Genomic DNA, 20,634 nt, shown 5'->3' on the forward strand with positions numbered 1-20,634 from the left:
GCAAATTTCCAGGTTCCCAAAAATTCCATGAACTCCCAGAATTCCCGGTTTTTGGAAGCCCTACTTTTACCCTTTTTTTCCATCTTCTTTCAGTTTGGCTCTGATACACACCGTTACAACTTCAAAATGTTCAGTGCCTTCAGAAGTCTTTGGGACTTCTTCAACAAATTCCCAGGATTCCCAGTTTTCCAGGAAAATTTTCCAATTGAAAATGAACATACAATATTGTTTAAACTTCTACAATTTCCCCATTTTTCAACCAAGTCGAGCCATTCCACTTTATACACTCATCAAAACGCTGAAAGGTCATCCTGGTAATTGAAACTAGAAAATTTCCAGGTTCCAAAAAATTCCAGGAACTCCCAGAATTCCCAGGTTTTGAAAGCCCTAATTTTACCCTTTTTTTCTGGTTTCTTTCGGTTTGGCTCCGAGTCACACAGTTTCAACTTCAAATTGTTCAGTCCCTTCAGTAATCTTTGGGACTTCTGCAACAAATTCCCAGGATTCCCAGTTTTCCGGGAAAATTTTCCAATCGGCCAATATTGTTTAAACTTCCACAATTTGCTCATTTTTCAACCAAGTCAAGCCATTCCGCTTTCAACACTCATCAAAATGCTCAAACTCATCCTGGTAAATTTCCAGGTTCCAAAAAAGTCCAGGTACTTCCAGAATTCCCAGTTTTTGAAAGCCCCAATCATATCCTCATACTCTACATTTTTCAACTAATTCCAACCATTCCACCATCAAAACATTTCACAACAAAAAAGTTACTTCATTTATTTTTTCCTAAAAATTCCCGGTTTCTCCAAAATTCCAGGAATTCCGAAATACCAATTTTCAATTCAAACTGTTTCTGCGTCGGCATTTTTTAACCGTTTCAAAGAATTCCAACATCTCGAAAATTGTGTTCTCGTCAATATTTTCTAGAATTCCCAAATGTCCAGGACATTGCCAGCCAAATGAGTGGGCATATTCCCAAAAATGTGACCCCTAAAATCATGGATTGCGGTATTTGCAACCATCTTAGAAGTGTACTAGCTGTGCCCCTGTTAGCATGTTAATGTTAGCATGCTATAATTTTATGCTGGCATGCAAGCTAGTTATGAACATTTTCCCCTAAAAATTACGATTTTTTTTTAATTTGAAACCATCTTAGAAGTGTGCTAGCTATGCCCCTGTTAGCATGTTAATATTAGGTTGCTAACATTTTATACTATCTTGTAAGCTAATTATGAATATTCACCCTTAAAAACATGGATTTTGTTATTTGAAACCATCTTACAAGTGCGCTAGATGTTCCCCTGTTAGCATGTTAACGTTGTATACTAGCATGCAAGCTAATTATGAACATTTTACCCTTAAAATCAGGGATTTTGTTTATTTGAAACCATCTTAGAAGTGGGTTAGCTGTTCCCATGTTAGCATGTTAACGTTGTATACTAGCCTGCAAGCTAATTATGAACATTTTAATTTTAGAATCATGGATTTCGATTTTTAAAACCATCTTAGGAGTGTGCTATTGGTTCCCCTGTTAGCATGTTAATGTTAGCATGCTAAAATTTTATACTAGCATGCAAGCTAATTATGAACATTTTACCCTTAAAATCAGGGATTTTGTTTATTTGAAACCATCTTAGATGTGGGTTAGCTGTTCCCATGTTAGCATGTTAACGTTGTATACTAGCCTGCAAGCTAATTATGAACATTTTACCCTTAAAATCAGGGATTTTGTTTATTTGAAACCATCTTAGATGTGGGTTAGCTGTTCCCATGTTAGCATGTTAACGTTGTATACTAGCCTGCAAGCTAATTATGAACATTTTAATTTTAAAATCATGGATTTTGATTTTTAAAACCATCTTAGGAGTGTGTTGTTGGTTCCCCTGTTAGCATGTTAATGTTAGCATGCTAAAATTTTATTCTAGCATGCAAGCTAATTATGAACATTTTCCCTTTAAAATAATGGATGTTGTTTATTTGAAACCATTTTAGAAGTGGGCTAGCTTTTCCCCTGTTAGCATGTTAACATTAGCATGCTAATTATGAACATTTTACCCTTAGATTCATGGCTTTTGTTTATTTGAAACCATCTTAGAAGTGTGCTAGCTATGCCCCTGTTAGCATGTTAATATTAGCATGCTAACATTTTATACTATCTTGTAAGCTAATTATGAATATTTACCCTTAAAAACATGGATTTTGTTATTTGAAACCATCTTACAAGTGCGCTAGATGTTCCCCTGTTAGCATGTTAACGTTGTATACTAGCATGCAAGCTAATTATGAACATTTTAATTTTAAAATCATGGATTTTGATTTTTAAAACCATCTTAGGAGTGTGTTGTTGGTTCCCCTGTTAGCATGTTAATGTTAGCATGCTAAAATTTTATTCTAGCATGCAAGCTAATTATGAACATTTTCCCCTTAAAATAATGGATGTTGTTTATTTGAAACCATTTTAGAAGTGGGCTAGCTTTTCCCCTGTTAGCATGTTAACATTAGCATGCTAATTATGAACATTTTACCCTTAGATTCATGGCTTTTGTTTATTTGAAACCATCTTAGAAGTGTGCTAGCTATGCCCCTGTTAGCATGTTAATATTAGCATGCTAACATTTTATACTATCTTGTAAGCTAATTATGGATATTTACCCTTAAAAACATGGATTTTGTTATTTGAAACCATCTTACAAGTGCGCTAGATGTTCCCCTGTTAGCATGTTAACGTTGTATACTAGCATGCAAGCTAATTATGAACATTTTACCCTTAAAATCAGGGATTTTGTTTATTTGAAACCATCTTAGAAGTGGGTTAGCTGTTCCCATGTTAGCATGTTAACGTTGTGTACTAGCCGGCAAGCTAATTATGAACATTTTAATTTTTGATTTTTAAAACCATCTTAGGAATGTGCTATTGGTTCCCCTGTTAGCATGTTAATGTTAGCATGCTAAAATTTTATACTAGCATGCAAGCTAATTATGAACATTTTCCCCTTAAAATCATGGATTTTGTTTATTTGAAACCATTTTAGAAGTGGGCTAGCTTTTCCCCTGTTAGCATGTTTACATTAGCATGCTAATTATGAACATTTTACCTTTAGATTCATGGCTTTTGTTTTTTGAAACCATCTTAGGAGTGTGCTAGCTGTTCCCCTGTTAGCATGTTAATGTTAGCATGCTAACGTTTTATACTAGCATGCAAGCTAATTAGGAAAATTTTCCCTAATGTTGTGACCCCCCCCCCCAGGCCCAGTGGGACGGGCTGACGGGTCACATCGTCCTCAACAAGTCCGACGGCCTGCGGCGAAACTTCGACCTGGACATCATCAGCCTGAAGGAGGACGGCACTTCCAGGGTGAGCGCGCTTCCCAGCATGCATTGCTGCATGCCACCGTGACTCAGGAGGGTTGGAAGTCACTGTCACTGTCACTCAGGGCGTCACGGAGGCCGGGAGTCGCCTCACCAAGAGGTGGATGAAGGTTTGTTTCCACGTTGGTCTAAAACTGACCCTTGTCCTCCTTGCTCCTCCCTCTCCCTTGCACACCTTCACGTTACAGGGTCTTGGTCAGAAAACAAATCAAAACATAAGTCCTACTTATTATTTATAAATCTCTTGATCAACTTCAGTTCTATCAGACCACGGTACGCCATTTTAGCTTCTGGGTGTTGTTGATAAATAGCTGTGGCTTGGCATAGTAGAGTTTTAACTTGCAGTTACGGATGTAGCGACCGACTGTAGTTACTGACAGTGGTTTTCTGAAGCGTTCCTGAGCCCTTGTGGTGATATCCTTTACACAGTGATGTCGCTTTTTGATGCCGTACAGCCTGAGGGATCCAAGGTGCGTAATATCGTGGCTTACGTGCAGTGATTTCTCCAGATTCTCTGAACATTTGGATGATATTCTGTACCGTAGATGGTGAAATCCCTAAATTCCTTGCAATAGCTGGTTGAGAAATGTCGTTCTTAAACAATTTGCTCAGGCATTTGTTGACAAAGTGGTGACCCTCGCCCCCGTCCTTGTTGGTGAATGACCGACTAAGTTGCTTTTATAGCCAATCATGGTATCACCCAACTGTTCCCAATTTGCCCGTTCACATGTGAGATGTCCCCCAATAAGTGTTTGATGAGCATTCCTCAACTTTCTCAGTCTTTTTTGCCACTTGTGCCAGCTTTTTTTAAAACACGTTGCAGGAATCAAATTCCAAATGAGATAATATTTGCAAAAAATAACAAAGTTTTGCAGTTTGAACGTTACATATCTTGTCTTGGCGGCCTATTCAATTGAATATAAGTTGAAAAGGATTTGCAAGTCATTGTGCTTAGGCTGCTGCCCCCGCGACCCGACCTGAGATAGGCGGAAGAAGATGGATGGATGGATGGATGTGTTCGTTTTTATATAACGTGACAACTTCACTGGTGTTGTTGTTTTTTTTTTACTTTTAAAAGCTTAAATCCCTAGACAATTTTCTCTTGATATAAAGTTAAAAAAAATAAATCACGTGTTATGCTCCTTTTGTAAAAAAAAAAAAAGAATAACAAATTCTGCTGTTTTAATGAAAAAACACAAAATATAAAACTTTTTTCACCCCAGAAATCTCAAAGTGGAATATTAAATGTGACTCTGTGAATATGTCAATAATTCATAACATTGATTTTGATTCATTATTATTTTGTGAGCAATGGCAGTTTAAAAAAAACAACAACATACTAAGTTAGCATGGGTCATGTACCAAGTTAAAAGTCTCTTAGGTGTACAGTGGCAAAATTATTAATAAAAAAAAAAGTTAGCATGCTAAAGTTAGCATGGGTCATGTACCAAGTTAAAAGTCTCTTAGGTGTACAGTGGCAAAATTATTAATAAAAAAAAAAGTTAGCATGCTAAAGTTAGGATGGGTCATGTACCAAGTTAAAAGTCTCTTAGGTGTACAGTCGCAAAATTACTAGTAAAAAAAAAAAAAAAAGTTAGCATGCTAAAGTTAGCATGGGTCATGTACCAAGTTAAAAGTCTCTTAGGTGTACAGTGGCAAAATTACTAATAAAAAAAAAAGTTAGCATGCTAAAGTTAGGATGGGTCATGTACTAAGTTAAAAGTCTCTTAGGTGTACAGTCGCAAAATTACTAGTAAAAAAAAAAAAAAAAGTTAGCATGCTAAAGTTAGCATGGGTCATGTACCAAGTTAAAAGTCTCTTAGGTGTACAGTCGCAAAATTACTAGTAAAAAAAAAAAAAGTTAGCATACTAAAGTTAGCATGGGTCATGTACCAAGTTAAAAGTCTCTTAGGTGTACAGTCGCAAAATTACTTGTAAAAAAAAAAAAAGTTAGCATGCTAAAGTTAGCATGGGTCATGTACCAAGTTAAAAGTCTCTTAGGTGTACAGTCGCAAAATTACTAGTAAAAAAAAAAAAAAAAAAGTTAGCATGCTAGAGTTAGCATGGGTCATGTACCAAGTTAAAAGTCTCTTAGGTGGTATATGTCATAAAGGGATTTTTGTTTTTTTACGTTCAACACCAAAATGTGCCCCTGTTAGCATGTTAATGTTAGCATGTTATAATTTTATACTGGCATGCAAGCTAAGGATGGGCGGGGTTTGGGGTATCGGTAAGGTGGGCGGGGTTGGGGGCACAGGGGTGTGAAATACATTCAGGAAGTGTCACTGATACAAAGGATTCTGGGTATTTGTTGTGTTGCGTTTATGTTGTTACTGGGAGGATGTTCTCCCGAAATGGGTTTGTCAATCTTGTTTGGTGTGGCTTCACAGCGTGGCGCATATTAGTAAGTGTTAAAGTTGTTGATATCACAACCATCAGTGTACTCTGTATCACCCAGAATGCCTTTCAATCTTGCAGGTGTGACTGCGGAAGCTGCACACGACATCTTGCCGGACTAACAATGGGTGTGTACATGTTGTCCAAAAACATGCACCTGGGGATAGGTTGATTGGCAACACTAAATTGGCCCTAGTGTGCGAATGTGAGTGTGAATGTTGTTTGTCTATCTGTGTTGGCCCTGTGATGAGGTGGCGACTTGTCCAGGGTGTACCCCGCCTTCCGCCCGATTGTAGCTGAGATAGGCACCGCGACCCCGAAAGGGAATAAGCGGTAGAAGATGGATGGATGGATATGTTGTTGAAGGCAATGGCTTCACAGCACGCCCACATTCTTGTCATCAAGATGAACTGCAATTGGATATTCGCGAGAACGTTTAGCGGCTGAAATTGTCTTCATTACTCTGTAAGTGCTAAAGGTGGCCGACCTCTGATGGATTTCAGCGGGCGGATGCGGTTCTGATAAAATGTCGGTTCGGGTGGACGGCGGGTGGATGACGACTTTGGTGATGCGGTTGTGGATGACATTATTCCCTATCCGCGCACCTCTACTGTATATATTGACGCTTACATAGGTCTGGTGATAATGTTTCGTTTTGAATTTTCATTTTCGGGACCAAATTTTCGCTATTTTCGCCACTTCACAAAACGGGGACTTTCCGTATCGGACCTCACATATCATCCTCCAGGAAATAAGAGTTCCTGGAGAGGAAGTAGTTGAGTATGAAGAAGCTTCATGCTACCAAAAGAGACTATAAATGGACTGCATGTGTTTGAATGGAGTTTGCTGTGCTTAACTTGATGGTTGCTCTTTAGCGGCGAGGGGATTTGCGGCTCCAGCAGCTGTCACACGTCTGATCCGGCGTGATGGCGAGTGTGCCAATGACTTCACGTGACTCCGCCCCCCCCAGACCCCTTGACTTCCCCCCGACGCCCTCTTCCGCCCCCCGCCACGTTTAAAGCCGCTTTTGTGCCTTTTTCAGATCGCGGCGTGGAACTCGTACAAGGGCATGAACCTGGTGGATAAACCCGCGCGGGAGAAGAACGCCAACGTGACCGACTCCCTCGCCAACAGAACACTCATCGTCACCACCATCCTGGTGAGGACCACCGCGGCGGGGGATTTAAGTCGTCTTCATGCTCAAGGATCTGCATGCTAACAATTAGCGTGGGTCCGGTACCGATTCAAATGACAGTCGAAAAATTACTAGTAAAAAAAATAAATAAATTAGCATGCTAAAGTTAGCATGGGTCATGTACCAAGTTAAAAGTCTCTCAGGTGTACGGTCGCAAAATTACTAGTAAAAAAAAAAAAAGTTAGCACGCTAAAGTTAGCATGGGTCATATACCAAGTTAAAAGTCTCTTAGGTGTACAGTCGCAAAATTACTAGTAAAAAAAAAAAAATGTTAGCATGCTAAAGTTAGCATGGGTCATGTACCAAGTTAAACGTCTCTTAGGTGTACAGTCACAAAATTACTAGTAAAAAAAAAAAAAAGTTAGCATGCTAAAGTTAGCATGGGTCATGTACCAAGTTAAAAGTCTCTTAGGTGTACAGTCGCAAAATTACTAGTAAAAAAAAAAAAGTTAGCATGCTAAAGTTAGCATGGGTCATGTACCAAGTTAAAAGTCTCTTAGGTGTACAGTCGCAAAATTACTAATAAAAAAAAAAAAGTTAGCATGCTAAAATTAGCATGGGTCATGTACCAAGTTAAAAGTCTCTTAGGTGTACAGTCGCAAAATTACTAGTAAAAAAAAAAAAGTTAGCATCGGTCATGTACCAAGTTAAAAGTCTCTTAGGTGTACAGTCGCAAAATTACTAGTAAAAAAAAAGAAAAAAGTTAGCATGCTAAAGTTAGCATGGGTCATATACCAAGTTAAAAGTCTCTTAGGTGTACATTCACAAAATTACTAGTACAAAAAAAAAAGTTAGCATGCTAAAGTTAGCATGGGTCATGTACCAAGTTAAAAGTCTCTTAGGTGTACAGGGTGCGGCTGCAAAATTTGTGGAAAAAGTTAGCACACTAATGTTAGCATGCTAACAGTTAACATGTCAATGACCAAGTGAAATGACTCTGAAGGGTGTGTCTGCAAGATTAGTGGAAAAAAGTTAGCACGCTAATTTTAGAATGCTAACAGTTACCATGTGTCCTGTCCAAAAAGTTAATACGGCTCAGAAAAATGTTGTACGGCTACAAAATTGGCCCCAAAAAAAAGTTAGCATGCTAATGTAGCAAGTGTCAGCGACGGAGTTATATAACCAAGGTGTACAGTTGCAAAATTGTCTAAAAAAGTTAGCACGCTAATGTTAGCATGCTAACATTTAACATGTCAATTACCAAGTGAAATGACTCTGAAGGGTGTGGCTGCAAAATTTGTGAAAAAAAGTTAGCACGCTAATTTTAGAATGCTAACAGTTAGCATGTGTCAAGTCCAAAAAGTTAATACGACTCAGAAAAATGTTGTACGGCTCCAAAATTGGCCCCCAAAAAAAGTTAGCATGCTAATGTAGCAAGTGTCAGCGACGGAGTTATATAACCAAGGTGTACAGTTGCAAAATTGTCTAAAAAAGTTAGCACGCTAATGTTAGCATGCTAACATTTAACATGTCAATTACCAAGTGTAATGACTCTGAAGGGTGCGTCTGCAAAATTAGTGGAAACAAGTTAGCACACTAATTTTAGCATGCTAACAGTTAACATGTCGATTACCAAGTGAAATGACTCTGAAGGGTGCGTCTGCAAAATTAGTGGAAACAAGTTAGCACACTAATGTTAGAATGCTAACAGTTAGCATGTGTCCAGTCCAAAAAGTTAATATGACTCAGAAAAATGTTGTACCGCTACAAAATTGGCCAAAAAAAAGTTAGCATGCTAAAAGTGTCAAGTACCTAGGGTAGAGCTGCAAAATTTGCGTAAAAATAGTGCGCATGCTAATTTTACCATGCTAACAGTTAACATGTCAAATACTGAGTGAAATGACTCCGAAGGGTGCGGCTGCAAAATTAATTACACAGTTAGCATGTGTTAAGTCCAACAGTTAAAATGACTCAGAAAAATATTAGCATGCTAACGTAAGCTTGTGTCAGCGACCAAGTTTTACGGCTACAAAATTGGCAAAAAAAAAGTTAGCATTCTAAGGTTAGAATGCTAACAGTTACCCTTGGTACTTGACACATGCTATGGCTGCAAAATTTGTGGAAAAAGTTAGCACACTAATGTTAGCATGCTAATAGTTAACATGTCGATTACCAGGTGAAATGACTCTGAAGGGTGTGTCTGCAAAATTAGTGGAAAAATGTTAGCACGCTAATTTTGGAATGCAAACAGTTAGCATGTGTCAAGTCCAAAACGTTAATATGACTCAGAAAAATTTTGTACAGCTACAAAATTGGCCCGAAAAAAAGTTAGCATGCTAATGTAGCATGTGTCAGCGGAGTTGTACAGCTACAAAATTGTGTCAGAAAGTTCTCATGCTAAAGTTAGCACGCTGCTCCCCGAGCGTGCAGGAGAACCCGTACGTGATGCAGAAGAAGTCGGACAAGGATCTTTTGGGCAACGAGCGCTTCGAAGGCTACTGCCTGGACCTCCTGAAGGAACTCTCCAACATCCTGGGCTTCACCTACGAAGTCCGCCTGGTGGCCGACGGCAAGTACGGCGCCCAGAACGACAAGGGGGTCTGGAACGGCATGGTCCGCGAGCTCATCGACCACGTGAGTCTTCCACCTCGGTCTCGGTCCCCGCCGGCGCTGACCTGCCCCCCCTCCCCTTGCAGGTGGCCGACCTGGCGGTGGCGCCGCTGACCATCACCTACGTGCGCGAGAAGGTCATCGACTTCTCCAAGCCCTTCATGACGCTGGGCATCAGCATTCTCTACCGCAAACCCAACGGCACCAACCCGGGCGTCTTCTCCTTCCTCAACCCGCTGTCCCCCGACATCTGGATGTATGTCCTGCTGGCCTGCACCGGGGTCAGCTGCGTGCTCTTTGTCATCGCCAGGTAGCCACACGTCACACTGGGGGGGTGGACACACCACGCTGTGGGGGGGTGGACACACCACTCTGTGTGGGGGGTGGACACACCACGCTGGGGGGGGTGGACACACCACACTGTGTGGGGGTGGACACACCACGCTGTGGGGGGTGGACACACCACGCTGTGGGGGGGGTGGACACACCACGCTGGGGGGGGTGGACACACCACACTGTGTGGGGGTGGACACACCACGCTGTGGGGGGTGGACACACCACGCTGTGGGGGGGGTGTGTGGACACACCACGCTGTGGGGTGGACACTGGGGTCTGAGGCTGTTGTCCCCGCAGGTTCACACCATACGAGTGGTACAACCCTCACCCATGCAACCCGTCCTCCACGTTGATCCAGAACAACTTCACTCTGCTCAACAGCTTCTGGTTTGGTGTGGGTGCTCTCATGCGGCAAGGTAGTCATTTTGGATTGTTATTTTATTTTATTATGCTGTATTATATTATATTATGTTATATTATATATATATATATATATATATATGGGCTTCACGGTGGCAGAGGGGTTAGTGCGTCTGCCTCACAATACGAAGGTCCTGCAGTCCTGGGTTCAAATCCAGGCTCGGGATCTTTCTGTGTGGAGTTTGCATGTTCTCCCCGTGAATGCGTGGGTTCCCTCCGGGTACTCCGGCTTCCTCCCACCTCCAAAGACATGCACCTGGGGATAGGTTGATTGGCAACACTAAATGGTCCCTAGTGTGTGAATGTTGTCTGTCTATCTGTGTTGGCCCTGCGATGAGGTGGCGACTTGTCCAGGGTGTACCCCGCCTTCCGCCCGATTGTAGCTGAGATAGGCGCCAGCGCCCCCCGCGACCCCGAAAGGGAATAAGCGGTAGAAAATGGATGGATGGATATATATATATATATATATATATATATATATATATATATATATATATATATATATATCTGCGACGAGGTGGCGACTTGTCTAGGTTGTACCCCACCTTCCGCCCGAATGTAGCGACACCAAAGGGAATAAGCAGTAGAAATGGATGGATGGATATATATATATATATATATATATATATATATATATATATATATATATATATATATACATATATATATGTAATTCTTTTATTTTATTTTATTTTATTTTTTTATATATATATATTTTTGTATTTTTTTTTTTATTATATTTTATTTTATTTTATATATATATATATATTTTTTTTTATTTATTTTTTTTTTTCATTTAATTTAATGATATATATGTATATGTATATATTTTTGTAATTTTCATTTTATTTTATTATACATATATGTATGTATATTTTTGGGGGGGTATATATATATATATATATATATACATACATACATACGTATATACATATATACTTTATTTTTTTATTTAATTTTGTTTTATTTTATATATATATAAATATATATATATACATATAGATAATTATTATTATTAAAATTGACATTTTTTTAAATTTTATTTATTTATTTATTTTTACATTTGTTTATTGATTTTCACATACAAATTGACACAAATTGTCCAACACACCTGTCACCTCTGCTAATTTAGTTCAACACAGTTGTCCAAAAAGTAGGCCGCTACACATTCCAAAAATACAAAAAAATTTATAAAAAAAACCTTAAAAAAGTGGAATAGAAAAGCAAACTTTGCATATTGTGTGTTTGTCATAAAAAAAAAAACATGACGAAAAGGCATCAAATAAAAACACTTTTATTTATATATATATATATATATATATATATATATTGTTTTTGAAAATAAAAAATATCAAAAATGTTCGCCGCTTGCTTTGATTCTTCAGTTTTTCAGTGGAAAAGCTTTTGAACACAACCTGCTATAACTTATGGACTTACTGGATTGTTTTTAGCCTTTGATTACAACAATAGTCATTTAAAAGAGGAACTTAGCGGGCTGGTATTGTTTGTTGTTATTTTATTCATGATTTAAGCATGTTTACACCTGAATGCTAACAGTTGAAGCTAGCTCAAACTGCTAGCTTCAGCTAACTTGTAGTTTCTGTCCAAACTGTGCCACTAACTCTTAAATGTTTCACAAAAAGTAGTATTTGTAATCATGGATATTATCTGGCCAAAACATGCCGAATGTCAGCAATGAGAACAGTTAGCTGCTAATGCTAGCTCGCGAGATTTAGCAAAATGCTAACTGCTACAAGCTAATGTCATTGTTTTAAAATTGATATATTTTCTTATTAAATGCTAATAAATAGAATAAATAAAACAGTATAACGCAGGGGTCACCAACGAGGTGCCCGTAAGGACCAGATGAGTCGCCAGCTGGCCTGTTCTAAAAATAGCTCAAATAGCAGCACTTACCAGTGAGCTGCCTCTATTTTTTAAATTGTATTTATTTACTAGCAAGCTGGTCTCGCTTTGCTTGACATTTTTAATTCTAAGAGAGACAAAACTCAAATAGAATTTGAAACCTAGTTGAAACATGTCATCAAAATTCTAAAATTAATATTAATCAGGAAAAATGACTGATGATGTTGCATACATTTTTTCAAAAAGATTCGAAATAGCCAGTTTTTCCTATTAATTTTTTTTCAGTTGAATTTTAAAGTCGAAATTGAAGATAAACTATGTTTCAAAATTTAATAAGTATTGGGACACTTATGACTATCACTGGGCAAAAGTATTGGGACATGTACAACTTACACTAGGCAAAAGTATTGGGACACTTTTGACTAACAGTAGACAATGTGAAATGGAATTCATTCTTTTTTATCCTCAAAATTCTACACACAATACCTTCCAATAATAATAATAGCTACTATCCATCCATCTTCTAACGCTTATCCGACTTTGGGTCGCGGGGTCAGCAGCCAAAGGCGGACCCGACCAATGCTGCTTGTTTTCATTTTTTTCTTGTTTTCTTTTCTTTTAAACTGTTCAATTAAGTGTTTTTTTAATCATTTATTCTCTACAAAAAAAATTCTGTAAAAGTTAAAAAAAAGTACGACAGAATGACGGACAGAAATACCTATTTTTTATGTATATTGATTTATTTATTAAAGGTAAATTAAGCAAATTGGCTATTTCTGGCCATTTATTGAAGTGTGTATCAAACTGGTAGCCCTTTGCATGAATCAGTACCTAAGAAGTAGCTCTTGCTTTCTAAAAGGTTGCTGACCCCTGCTGTTGTGGAATTTCTGACTTTCATACCACATTTTGTGTCTGTTGAAATCCTAAAAGAAAATCTGTCAAAAAGCTTTTAAAGGTCTGCTCTTTTCTTTTGTTCCTATTCAGCACCAAAAGGAGCATAAGTGGGGGAAAGTTGAGTTTGTGGTCGCTCTGACCATTCTAAGAAATGTTTTGACCGTTTGTTATGGCTAACGGATCCACGGCTGTTTTGGAGCTAGCAACAACCAGGCCTTGACACATGAGGGAAACATATAAAAGGCCAGGAGGCCAATATTTGATATGATTTGCATGATTCTGCTTGATTCTGGATCCTTTGAAGGATCCATCCATCCATCCATCTTCTTCCGCTTATCCGAGGTCGGGTCGCGGGGGCAGCAGCCTAAGCAGGGAAACCCAGACTTCCCTCTCCCCAGCCACTTCGTCTAGCTCTTCCCGGGGCATCCCGAGGCGTTCCCAGGCCAGCCGGGAGACATAGTCTTCCCAACGTGTCCTGGGTCTTCCCCGTGGCCTCCTACCGGTTGGACGTGACTATTAGTGAGTATTTTAGCAAAAGGCAAACCGACTAACAAGTTGGAGGAGGACTCAGGACACACATGGAAATATATTTTTCCATCCATCCATCCATCCATCTTCTTCCGCTTATCCGAGGTCGGGTCGCGGGGGCAACAGCCTAAGCAGGGAAACCCAGACTTCCCTCCCCCCAGCCACTTCGTCTAGCTCTTCCCGGGGGATCCCGAGGCGTTCCCAGGCCAGCCGGGAGACATAGTCTTCCCTACGTGTCCTGGGTCTCCCCCGTGGCCTCTTACCAGTCAGACATGCCCTAAACACCTCCCTAGGGAGGCGTTCGGGTGGCATCCTGACCAGATGCCCGAACCACCTCATCTGGCTCCTCTCCATGTGGAGGAGCAGCGGCTTTACTTTGAGTTCCTCCCGGATGGCAGAGCTTCTCACCCTATCTCTAAGGGAGAGACCTGGAAACTCATTTGGGCCGCTTGTACCCGTGATCTTATCCTTTCGGTCATGACCCAAAGCTCATGACCATGGGTGAGGATGGGAATGTAGATCGACTGGTAAATTGAGAGCTTTGCCTTCCGGCTCAGCTCCTTCTTCACCACAACGGATCGATACAACGTCCGCATTACTGAAGACGCCGCACCGATCCGCCTGTCGATCTCACGATCCACTCTTCCCTCACTCGTGAACAAGACTCCTAGGTACTTGAACTCCTCCACTTGGGGCAGGGTCTCCTCCCCAACCCGGAGATGGCACTCCACCCTTTTCCGGGCGAGAACCATGGACTCGGACTTGGAGGTGCTGATTCTCATTCCGGTCGCTTCACACTCGGCTGCGAACCGATCCAGTGAGAGCTGAAGATCCCGGCCAGATGAAGCCATCAGGACCACATCATCTGCAAAAAGCAGAGACCTAATCCTTCGGTCACCAAACCGGAACCCCTCAATGCCTTGACTGCACCTAGAAATTCTGTCCATAAAAGTTATGAACAGAATGGGTGACAAAGGACAGCCTTGGCGGAGTCCAACCCTCACTGGAAACGTGTCCGACTTACTGCCGGCAATGCGGACCAAGTTCTGGCACTGATCATACAGGGATCGGACCGCCACAATAAGACAGTCCGATACCCCATACTCTCTGAGCACTCCCCACAGGACTTCCCGAGGGACACGGTCCAATGCCTTCTCCAAGTCCACAAAGCACATGTAGACTGGTTGGGCAAACTCCCATGCACCCTCAAGAACCCTGCCCAGAGTATAGAGCTGGTCCACAGTTCCACCACCAGGACCAAAACCACACTGTTCCTCCTGAATCCGAGGTTGGACTATCCGACGTAGCCTCCTCTCCAGTACACCTGAATAAACCTTACCGGGAAGGCTGAGGATTAGGGTCAGAAGGATGCTGTCTGCAATTCAATCCAACCTGTACTTTTGAATATGGGTAAATAAAACTTTTGTACTAAATCCGCTTTGTTGCCGTTTGAGTTTCGGACCATAGTTAGCACCGGCACGCTACTTACGAGCAAGGCGTGGACCGCAAGCACCCTGACGCCGTCTTGTTTTCATGCCAGGCTCCGAGCTGATGCCCAAGGCCCTCTCCACGCGCATCGTGGGCGGCATCTGGTGGTTCTTCACCCTCATCATCATCTCCTCCTACACCGCCAACCTGGCCGCCTTCCTGACGGTGGAGAGGATGGACGCGCCCATCGACTCGGCCGACGACCTGGCCAAGCAGACCAGGATCGAGTACGGCGCCGTGAGGGACGGATCCACCATGACCTTCTTCAAGGTGGGCCGCCCTGTTTGCCGTTGCTATGGAGACTGACACCTTCGCTCCTATGTACGCGCTGGCCACTTCATTAGGTACACAGTTTATCCATCCGTCTATCCATTTTACTCCGCTTATCCGAGGTGGGGTCACGGGGGCAGCAGCCTAAGCAGGGAAGCCCAGACTTCCCTCTCCCCAGTCCATTCCCAGGCCAGCTTGGGATGGTTTCCTGCTGGCTCCACCTTGGATGGGACTCTCGCTACTATATTGGATCCACTTTGGACTTGATTCTCAGGGTTACGTTAGATCCACTATGGATTGGACTTTCATAATATCATGTTAGATCCACTCGACATCCATTGCTTTCAGTCCCCTGGGGTGGCCCACATATGCGGTCCTCTCCAAGGTTTCTCATAGTCATCATTGTCGACGTCCCACTGGGGTGAGTTTTTCCTTGCCCTTATGTGGGCCCTACTGAGGATGTCGTTGTGGTTTGTGCAGCCCTTTGAGACATTTGTGATTTAGGGCTGTATAGATAAACATTGATTGATTGACTGATTGATAGTTTTCCCAACGTGTCCTCGGTCTTCCCCTAAAACAAACCGCCCGCCTCAAGTGATGTGGAGGGCCACTTTAAATGAAGTGGCAGGTGACGATAAATGGTATGGTCGGCCAATTAGTAAATGATGTGGCGAGAGTCCTTAATTGATGTGGCGGGCCATTTTAAATGATGTGGCGGGCTAATTTACAGTGCATGATGTAGCAGGTTAGTTTAAATGAAGTGGTAGTCCACTTTAAATGAAGTGGCAGGTGACGATAAATGGTATGGTCGGCCAATTAGTAAATGATGTGGCGAGAGTCCTTAATTGATGTGGCGGGCTATCTGAAATGATGTGGCGGGCTAATTTACAGTGCATGATGTAGCAGGTTAGTTTAAATGAAGTAGCAGGCCACATTAAATGAAGTGGCAGGTGACGATAAATGGTATGGTTGGCCAATTAGTAAATAATGTGGCGAGAGTCCTTAATTGATGTGGCGGGCCATATTAAATGATGTGGCGGGCCACTTTAAATGATGTGGCGGGCTAATTTACAGTGCATGATGTAGCAGGTTAGTTCAAATGAAGTGGCAGGCCACTTTAGATTATTTGCCAGGCAACGATAAATGATGTGGCCGGCCAGTCAATAAATGATATCACAAGCCACATGAATTGAGGTAGCAGGCTACAATAAATGACGTGGTGGGCCACTTTAAATCAAGTGGTGGGCCATTTTAAATTATGTGGCAGAGCAGCCTTAAGTAATCTACCAGGCCACCACGATAAAAATATGACTTGAATAGTTGTGGTGGGTCAATTTAAATGATGGAACGGGTGACTATAAATGATATGGTTGGCCAGATAGTAAATGATGTGGTGGGTGAGCTTAAATGAAGTGGTGGGCCACTTTAAATGATATAACGAGCTAACTTACAGTACATGATGTAGCAGGTTAGTTTAAATGAAGTGGCAGGCCACTTTATATGATGTGCCGGGCAACAATAAATGGCCAATTAATGAATGATGTGGCGGACTGCGTCAAATGATGTCACAAGCCACATTTAATCATGGGGTGGGCCACATCAAATGATGTGGCAGGCAATAATAAATGATCTGGCCGGACAATTAATAAATTATTTGGCTTTTTAGCGTAAATGAAATAGCAGGCCACAACAAAATATGTGGGGGACCACATTAAATTATGTTCCAGGTCACATTTAATTATGTGCCAGGCGACGATAAATGAAGTGGTTGGCCAATTAATGAATGATGTGGCGGACCGCATCAAATGATGTCACAATCCACATTTAATCATGGGGTGGGCCACGTCAAATGATGTGGCAGGCGATAATAAAGGATCTGGCTGGCCATTTAGTAAATTATGTGGCAAGCTACCTTAATTGAGGTGGCGGGCAACGATAAATGACTTGGTTGGCCAATTGATAAATTATTTGGCGGGTTAGCTTAAGTGAAATGGCAGGCCAAATAAATGAAACGGCGGACCATGTAAAAGGAAGTAGCAGGCCACATTAAATGATGTGGTTTTGGCCAATCAAATGATGTCACGAGCCACATCTAATCATGGTGTGGGTCACATCAAATGATGTGGCAGGCGATAATAAATGATCTGGCCGGACAATTAATAAATTATTTGGCTGTTTAGCGTAAATGAAATAGCAGGCCAAAATAAAATATGTGGGGGACCACGTTAAATTATGTTCCAGGTCACAATAAATGATGTGCCAGGCCACAATAAATGATGTAGTTGGCCAATTAATGAATGATGTGGCGGACTGCGTCAAATGATGTCACAAGCCACATTTAATCATGGGGTGGGCCACATCAAATGATGTGGCAGGCGATAATAAAGGATCTGGCTGGCCATTTAGTAAATTATGTGGCAAGCTACCTTAATTGAGGTGGCGGGCAACGATAAATGACTTGGGCAGTCAATTAATAAATGATGTGGCAAACCACATTAATTGTTTTGGCAGGCCACCTCAAATTTGCCACCTGTGCTTGGCAGTGTGATCAAACACATGACCCCGAGGTGATTTGAACACGCAACCTTCTGATCCGGACCTGGCGTCCACGTCTGGCCGGTCCCGCGCCGGGTTTCATCCCGGCAGATTGCAGGCCGGGATTATAAGAAGGCGGCCTCTGTTTGACGGCTCGAACAAATTGAATCAGCCGGATTAGATTTAGAGCACAGCTGTCCCCGTTTTGTCTGACTTAACATTCTCCCAAACACACTCACTCAGAAATCCAAGATCTCCACCTACGAGAAGATGTGGGCCTTCATGAGCAGCAGGAAGACCACGGCCCTGGTCAAGAACAACCGGGAGGGCATCACCCGCGTGCTCACCACCGACTACGCCATGCTGATGGAGTCCACCAGCATCGAGTACATCAGCCAGAGGAACTGTAACCTCACGCAGATCGGAGGACTCATCGACTCCAAGGGCTACGGCGTGGGCACCCCCATAGGTGAGAGAAGGGACAACACTTCTTGAAGAGTCTTCTCGGGGAAAACTACGGACCCATTGAGTCCATTACTGATCGAGACCTGCGTCCCAAGTAGGGATGGGTCCTCTTTTGAACCGATACGGCACCGATGCCCCAATATTGGGGCCATTTTCAGTGATAAATAGCATCATCGTCTATAACATTGTCATAAGTACACCTGTGCATAACATTGCCATCCATATTAAGTGTCAAGAAGACGACACACCGGTCTTTTCTGGCCTTCTTCGGTTACGCCGAGGGCTACGTACGCTTCGCCGTATTTTAGTACGGGAAAAAAAAAAAAAAAAGCACCCTTTCCCCCCGGCATCGAACCGTGCCCCCCACTACTTGAGAAGGACTGTACGACACCAAGTTGCAATTGCGGTTTCAAATCCAAGACGTTAGATGGTGTTGGTGTACCGTTTACTTTGTTCAGTCTTGTGTTGCGCCCTACAAAATGTACATACTCTAAGTATTGTACTTAGGACACACCGGCTATTTGATTGTAGCGTCCATCTTAGTCGTACTTTTTACAAGCAAATATGGAGGTTTTGAAATTGCCATGTAAAATCACTAATGCTAATCAGTAGCCTGTCTATGGGAAAGCCAATGTATATTAGCATCAAGCTAGCGCGGTTTCTGAGAAGCGTTTCTTTGTCGGCTTTAGAAATTGAAACCGGGCGTGAGGTCCGGATTTGGCACCACCCTACGTACGCTTCGCCGTATTTTAGTACGGGAAAAAAAAAAAAAAAGCACCCTTTCCCCCCGGCATCCAACCGTGCCCCCCACTACTTGAGAAGGACTGTACGACAACAAGTTGCAATTGCGGTTTCAAATCCAAGACGTTAGATGGTGTTGGTGTACCGTTTACTTTGTTCAGTCTTGTGTTGCGCCCTACAAAATGTACATACTCTAAGTATTGTACTTAGGACACACCGGCTATTTGATTGTAGCGTCCATCTTAGTCGTACTTTTTATAAGCAAATATGGAGGTTTTGAAATTGCCATGTAAAATCACTAATGCTAATAAGTAGCCTGTCTATGGGAAAGCCAATGTATATTAGCATCAAGCTAGCGCGGTTTCTGGGAAGCGTTTCTTTGTCGGCTTTAGAAATTGAAACCGGGCGTGAGGTCCGGATTTGGCACCACCCTACGTACGCTTCGCCGTATTCTAGTACGGGAAAAAAAAAAAGCACCCTTTGCCCCCGGCATCGAACCGTGCCCCCCACTACTTGAGAAGGACTGTACGACAACAAGTTGCAATTGCGGTTTCAAATCCAAGACGTTAGATGGTGTTGGTGTACCGTTTACTTTGTTCAGTCTTGTGTTGCGCCGTACAAAATGTACATACTCTAAGTATTGTACTTATGACGCACCGGCTATTTGATTGTGGCGTCCATCTTAGTCGTACTTTTTATAAGCAAATTTGGAGGTTTTGAAATTGCCATGTAAAATCACTAATGCTAATCAGTAGCCTGTCTATGGGAAAGCCAATGTATATTAGCATCAAGCTAGCGCGGTTTCTGAGAAGCGTTTCTTTTGCGGCTTTAGAAATTGAAACCGGGCGTGAGGTCCGGATTCGGCACCACCCTACGTACGCTTCGCCGTATTCTAGTACGGAAAAAAAAAAAAGCACCCTTTGCCCCCGGCATCGAACCGTGCCCCCCACTACTTGAGAAGGACTGTACGACAACAAGTTGCAATTGCGGTTTCAAATCCAAGATGTTAGATGGTGTTGGTGTACTGTTTACTTTGTTCAGTCTTGTGTTGCGCCCTACAAAATGTACATACTCTAAGTATTGTACTTAGGACACACCGGCTATTTGATTGTAGCGTCCATCTTAGTCGTACTTTTTATAAGCAAATTTGGAGGTTTTGAAATTGCCATGTAAAATCACTAATGCTAATCAGTAGCCTGTCTATGGGAAAGCCAATGTATATTAGCATCAAGCTAGCGCGGTTTCTGAGAAGCGTCTCTTTGTCGGCTTTAGAAATTGAAACCGGGCGTGAGGTCCGGATTCGGCACCACCCTACGTACGCTTCGCCGTATTCTAGTACGGAAAAAAAAAAAAAGCACCCCCCACCCCCATTGAAACCTTACCGGTAACCCCACTATTTGAGAAGGACTGTACAACAAAAAGTTGCAATTGGGGTTGCAAGTCCGAGACGTTACATGGAGGTGGGGTATTGTTGTGTTGGCTAGTCAGTTCAGTCTTGTGTTGCGCCCTACAAACTACAAAATGTACATACTCTAAGTATCATACTTATGATACACCAGCTATTTGATTGTAACGTCCAT

General features: G+C 42.0%; 1 protein-coding gene across 2 annotated transcripts in view; it reads left to right on the forward strand.

Annotated features, from left to right (window-relative positions):
- Positions 1-20,634, forward strand: part of LOC133552051 (glutamate receptor ionotropic, kainate 1-like) — a 53,800-nt gene that overhangs the window by 27,437 nt on the left and 5,729 nt on the right. The window contains exons 8-15 of one of the 2 annotated variants that reach the window (XM_061899359.1): positions 3,248-3,355; positions 3,435-3,479; positions 6,809-6,925; positions 9,332-9,535; positions 9,598-9,821; positions 10,145-10,263; positions 15,096-15,313; positions 18,092-18,317. In XM_061899359.1, the coding sequence (XP_061755343.1) occupies positions 3,248-3,355; positions 3,435-3,479; positions 6,809-6,925; positions 9,332-9,535; positions 9,598-9,821; positions 10,145-10,263; positions 15,096-15,313; positions 18,092-18,317 (1,261 nt within the window). The remainder of the gene's footprint in view (positions 1-3,247; positions 3,356-3,434; positions 3,480-6,808; positions 6,926-9,331; positions 9,536-9,597; positions 9,822-10,144; positions 10,264-15,095; positions 15,314-18,091; positions 18,318-20,634) is intronic. The other variant, XM_061899360.1, reaches the window with a different exon arrangement.

Source organism: Nerophis ophidion, linkage group LG04, assembly GCF_033978795.1.
Source record: "Nerophis ophidion isolate RoL-2023_Sa linkage group LG04, RoL_Noph_v1.0, whole genome shotgun sequence".
In the NCBI taxonomy this organism is placed as follows: Eukaryota; Metazoa; Chordata; class Actinopteri; order Syngnathiformes; family Syngnathidae; genus Nerophis; species Nerophis ophidion.